Source organism: Pelobates fuscus, chromosome 5 (genome assembly GCF_036172605.1).
Source record: "Pelobates fuscus isolate aPelFus1 chromosome 5, aPelFus1.pri, whole genome shotgun sequence".
NCBI classification, from domain to species: domain Eukaryota; kingdom Metazoa; phylum Chordata; class Amphibia; order Anura; family Pelobatidae; genus Pelobates; species Pelobates fuscus.
The window spans coordinates 323,611,300-323,617,299 of record NC_086321.1 but is presented as its reverse complement, the minus strand read 5'-3'; the positions used below and the strand labels follow the sequence as shown (position 1 = coordinate 323,617,299).

At 36.0% G+C, this 6,000-nt stretch overlaps 1 protein-coding gene across 14 annotated transcripts in view; it reads right to left on the bottom strand.

Moving 5' to 3' along the window:
• Positions 1–1,770: 1,770 nt before the first annotated feature.
• PTPRS (protein tyrosine phosphatase receptor type S) overlaps positions 1,771–6,000 on the bottom strand; it is a 359,172-nt gene continuing 354,942 nt past the window's right edge. For all 14 annotated transcript variants that reach the window (XM_063455600.1, XM_063455601.1, XM_063455611.1 and 11 more), the window contains 2 exons: positions 4,794–4,929; positions 1,771–3,759 (listed from right to left, as the gene is read on the bottom strand). In XM_063455600.1, coding sequence (XP_063311670.1) covers positions 3,691–3,759; positions 4,794–4,929 — 205 coding nt within the window. In that variant the 3' untranslated portion in view covers positions 1,771–3,690. The remainder of the gene's footprint in view (positions 3,760–4,793; positions 4,930–6,000) is intronic.

Sequence of the window (6,000 nt, the reverse complement as noted above, 5' to 3'; positions counted from 1 at the left end):
ATATTGTTCCAAATTCTTAACTGCAGAAAGAATAAGTGATTAATATATTTATTGGTAATTTGCCAAAAATAGCATATCAGCTATTAACCAGAGATATTGACTTATCTAATTAATTAAAATTCTGCAAACATAAAATCTGGTTAAAATTATTCTCATTGGTCATTGGATGAGAAGGAATGGTTAAATGATCTGGTATGATAATTATTGTATTTGTCATTGCAATATAAAATGTATTTTGCCTGTGAGAATTGTAGCCAGCAGTAAATAAGTTAATTAACTCAGTGTGATTTGACTGTCAGCCAAAGTATATAGGTTTTTGCCATGCTGCTGTGATGATGTGAAGAGTCCTGTGTTAAGGAATGTTTAGCAAGCTGATTTCAAAGAGTGCCCTGTCGTAAATCTGTTGAAATTTGCATCTATGTGGATATGTTGCTATTGCTATCGGAACTGTGTTAACTGCCATAGTGTATACTTATGTTATACCTAAATATTCACTGATTTTAGTCACGCATGTTACATATTATTACTATTATTAATTGTCACAATAAATTCTATTTTTTGTGATTAATATGTGAACTACAAATCCTCTTATAAAACGTACTCCAGGGTCTATAAGAGTTAAAAATAGTGGTTAGCTCTTAGCTTTAAATTAATCAAGGGGAACAGTGCGAATATATACATTTTGGATATAATAAAAATTATTAAATTAATTTTTGATAATTTTTATGAAATAGACTAAATACTTTACGCCTATAAATGTGCCTTCATTTCTCTTCTAAATATATGATTTATAGGTCTATCGTTTTATCTTACTTGTGTTTACATACTTATTTACGCTTGCAATGTGATTCTCCACTCAATAAAAATATGGATTACAAAGAAAAAAATGAAAAAAAAAAAAAGTAAAGAGCTAATGCACTCACATGTAGAGTCATAAAGTCATACTCAAAAACAGGAAATTCAGGTATGATGGATGGCCTGATCCCCTTGATCTGTTTTGCGCAAGCCACAAGGTTGTGGCACCATTTTGTGAATGTTTGCAATGTACACAGGCATCACTGTATTGTGTGTACCTGTAGTATACAGATATCTACGATCAAGACAACCCTTTGTTGTCAGAGTGGACTTGCACAGGGGAGGAAGAACTATTGTAATGAATCACATGGTAACCAGTTCTTTCCTTTGTGTTCTATTTGCCCAGTTCTGTATTCCCATTGGCGAAAATGTTTGTGCAGTGTTTTTTTTTTTTTTTTTTTACTGTATGTTGTGGTCTATGTAAGCTGGTTGTTTTTTTACAATAAACTATCTTTTATTCCTTTGAGTTGCCAAGAAGAAGCTTGCTTTGTTTCTTCCTTGACAGGATATTGTTATTCATTGACCTCTAAATAAGAGTATGGCCAAATGACTAGATAGATAGAATATCCTATAATAATCAGACACCAGTGCAGTATATCCTGCATTACCGATGCCTACGCTACCAAAGATAAGTCACTGCATGTAATGGATAATTTAGTGGTGCTGATGATAGCGCACCTGAACTGTTACACTTTCGGTAGTAGAGACACCAGGTCTATATTGCCCCAACAGGGTAAGGTCAATGGAAAAAAAAATGGAAGAAAAACCCATTGTAAATCTGTCCATATTCTACAAACCAATGTATTGCTTTCTCTGACGCTCTTACCTCTGAAAGTTTCCTAGAATGTTTTGACATTATTCCAAACATGGCACTAAAAGGTATGTTTCCAAAAAGAAAGAAGGCAGTCATGTTGGTTATTCTTTCAATCATTCTTTAATACAAAGTTTATATATCTACATACATTGTGGCGTAGTAACCACATTTATTTTCCGATCCAAATTACAGTTGGGAAGAGGCAGCATTTTTACTCTTTACAATAAAACAAAATATGATTCCCCTAGAAGCTTGTGCATTTTAGACAATGGTTTCAGATGGGACAGGCGAGTTAGGAAAGGCTATAATGGAATGGAACCCACTGAGTGTAAAACGCGTGTACTTCCAAGTCTGCACGTTGAACTCATGGAAAATGCCCAAATACTTTACATCACATTGTTTTTAGAACTTTCCGTATTTTATATTGGATTGCTTCAACCTTGGGGTTGTCTACCTGCTGTGATGTTGCTTTAATTAAATTTTACTATTAGTTATTTGTGGGACAGGAAGTAAAATTACTCCGTTGTGTGACTGCATATAAAATTAGTTAATGTGTTCCTGCATTATACCCGTTCCCGTTAATGTTGATGCAATAAATCTGCATGATTAGTGAGGATTATTTTTTTTTGTTTTTGTTTTTTTAAGATTGGTCCAGAGCAAATTTTCATGTGACTTCCCCTCCCCAAGACCTTTAGAAAATAGACATCTGTTTCACCGAGATAGTAATTCCTGTAATAAAATAGTGCCTTACATCCTTGCGATTATTCACTCCCAGTGGAAAAGGCGCTTTAAGTTACCATTGGGCGTGGATAATTTGGATGGAAAAGCTTGGGAACCTCACTAACCCAGTCCGAGGGGCACAGGAGAACTGTCTGGCTCATCCCTTTCTATTGTAGAAAAGACATATGATGAGGAGCAACTAGCACTGTATAACATAGTAGGCGACACGCATTACATCTCTACAGTGAAAAAATAGACTGTCTTTGAACAGAATATGAACAGTAGCACATCTCTTCATTTCGACATAAATTTCTTTTAAAAAAAAAAAGGAAAAATACAATATAAAAAAAAGGGCTTGGGTTTAATGTCACATAATAGGATACAGATACAATGATACTTTAAAGCAAGCTACTGGCATACACTCAAAACATCTCTCCGAAGTATTATACAAGCGGCACTTTGATTCGGGACGCACTGTATCTTGGACATAGAAATACACAATATTGGACACTGTCTTAGAATAGTTGGAAATCAGCATCCTACGAGTTAAAAATAAAATTCCTGTCCTTTTTCTCTCAGATGTTTACTGTGGATATTAGAAAGTAACTATTGATTTTGTGAAATGAAGCATCTTCTAGGAGAAATAAGAGAAGCAGGATTTGGTAAGCTGGACTCCCCTGAAAGACCACAGCAAAGATGGGAGTGGGTAGCTAGCAATATCCTAATATAATTGAGAATAGTCAGCATTTGAACGTAAGGAATGTTGCAAGTCAGAGGCAAGAAGAGTGAGCTCAGAAGGTCAATGATAATGTTTCCATGCCGTGGTTTGCACCAGAGGCCTATTTAATTTCAGTTTCTGTCATAAAACCGATAAGGGCTCCTGGTTAGGTTAAGACACTAACTTAAAGAATTCAGAAGCGGTTTTGTTCAAGAATATTTCTACTTTAAAAGACTGAAAATAATAAGAACCGTGAGGATGCAACATAAGTCTCCACTCTCCTTCCGTGAAAGATAGTAGACTTTGCTGAGAGTACCACTACTGGTGGTTGAGGTCCACATGTATCCAAGAACACTGCTTGAGGTATCAGTCCAGAAGCAGCCTGAAATAGACGTGACCTTACAAGTCCTGAAAAGTATTCTCCACGTCATAAAGTTCCCAAAGTGGAGTCTATTTAAATATTTGTTCCACCACTTTTTCACCCCAAGTGTAGAAGTCCTTGTTTGTTTGTTTTTGGATTGATGAACGCTCTTTAAAAGAGTCAGAATTGATGAAAGTGGTAAAATCCACTTATGATGGCTTCTTAAGTTGCATAGTGATCAAAGCTGCCCAAATACTCCAAACCAGCTTGGTAGCAAAATTGATATTCATCCTAAAAAAAATGGAAAATACAGTTAAGAATATAGTTAGACTATGCATATTTTTTTCGCTCTCAGAGTTGGGTGTTTCTATAGCCTTTAAAAGAACCAATGCAAAATAAAACAATTAAGCCTGTGGTGTTTAACCTCTGGGTCTGGTCTTCATCCTAACTAAATGGGATATAATGGTTGGAATGTATGTATTTTATTTGTAATTCCTTCACTGTCAATTTTTTTCTGTAGCATCACATTAGTGTGCTAATCCTCTGACACTGATAGGGGTGTCTCGAAGGGGCAAATTTTTTTCAAGTATAAATGATTTTACAAAAAAATGAAACAATGGGTCCCCAGAAGTAGTATTACTAGAAGGGTTGCAACGGCAACCGGGCCTGCAATCCTGCCTGCCTGTCAAGGGTATCTCAGACCTGCAAAAAAATTATTATATATATTGCATATTTGGCAGTATGCTACATAGCAATCAATTCCCTCAAGAAAGTGTGTGGCCTGCACAGTCTCCCACAGACCCCCACTCCCCAGATACACCTAACTCTGCTAAGCTCAATCTCACACATAACCTACTCAGCCAAACCCCAAAACACAAATATCACACTCAGCCATTCCAAAACATAACTATCACCCTCAGCTAACCACACACACATATCACACTTATTAAGCCCCTCACACTGCACTCAGCCAGTGGAACGCACATATCACACCCAGCCAACCACAAACATAAAACTAAGCCAACCCCCTACACAGGAAGGGACTCTTCATTAATTCTTGCAGTGGGGTTCTATGGTTTCTAACCTGGTTCCCAGGTTAACAATATTTTAAAAAGATTTAGATCCCCGTCGTGCACCTGCTAAAAATAATTTTTTGTTTATGAAATCTTTTTCCCGAGGCCAAGAGGTTGGAGCACTGACTATTTATGTGTGTGTGTATATATATACACACATATATATATATATATATATATATATATATATATACACACACATTATTGTGGTCAGTGGTATAGCCAGTGGTTTTGTTTTTCAGGCACACTTACCTCTGTTTGCACCATGGCTGGTCTTTGTGTTCGCAACATTTTTACCGTTTGAAAAATATCTACTACGCCCTCATAACGCATCCGTTCCAGTACTATACTCAGGGTAATGAAAACCCCAGTTCTGCCCACTCCAGCACTGAAGAGAAAGAATGCCAAGTGTTATAAACATGATCAGCACAACTGCCATTTGTATACAGTCATTCACAACACACCGCAAGTCAATAAAATGACAGTGAGAGGCATTTGTAGTTTTATTGAAAAATGACGGCATTATGAATTAAGAATCAGGAAAAGGTAACAGTTTTAATACTTTTGTTTTTTCAATATATTGCAAATAAGAACATATAAGGGGTAGATATATACATCTGCTACAAAAAAGCCACAGCAAAGGTGATTGGATGACACTGGACAAACAGCAACAACAATTAAATTAAGTTAATGTTGGTAAAGTCTCAGGCCTGATGGTATTCGTCTATAAAAGAATATTTGAGGGGGGTTGATATGTGGGGAAAAATGCTTCCATGTCAGTATTGTACAGACAAGAGGAAAGTAAGACAGAACAATAGAACAAAACTGTGGAATTCTCCTCCAAGGGAGTTTGTCAGATTATGTACAGATTTTTCAGAAATGTCTAGATGCTTTTTTGGAAAAACTAAATATTTAAGGAATAATAGTTAAAACACTCCAATCACCATAACCACTGTAGTGCTACAATTGATATGGTGCTTGGAGTGTCCCTTTAATATGTGGGGTAACAATGTGAGAAATATGTGTGCTGTTTTTTAGTCAACAAGATATTTTTTTTCAAGACTGAAAATCGCTTCAAATTGATTCCACCCCACCCCCCTTCTTTTGCATCCACGGCTGTAATACGGATGTGTAAAAGTCTAAACTTGATGGACTGGAGTATATTTTCAGCTTGTATTACTATGTAACTAAGTCATGTTCGGGTAAACCATATTCTTATGCGTATATGTAATTATTAAACATCACTTTTGTACAGTAATTACATTTCAAAGATTCTGCTCGGGTCACAAGCAAATGTCAAACAACCAGCACACATACATCTTGCATGCTTAAATAACAGATCAAAAATAACTCTGGTATCTATAATACCATAGAAACAAGAAATTCACCCTCTGTTTCTCTCAGCCTTCTCAAAATAACATTGCCAGACTATTTCTTATTTCTGTTCTTACCAGTAAAA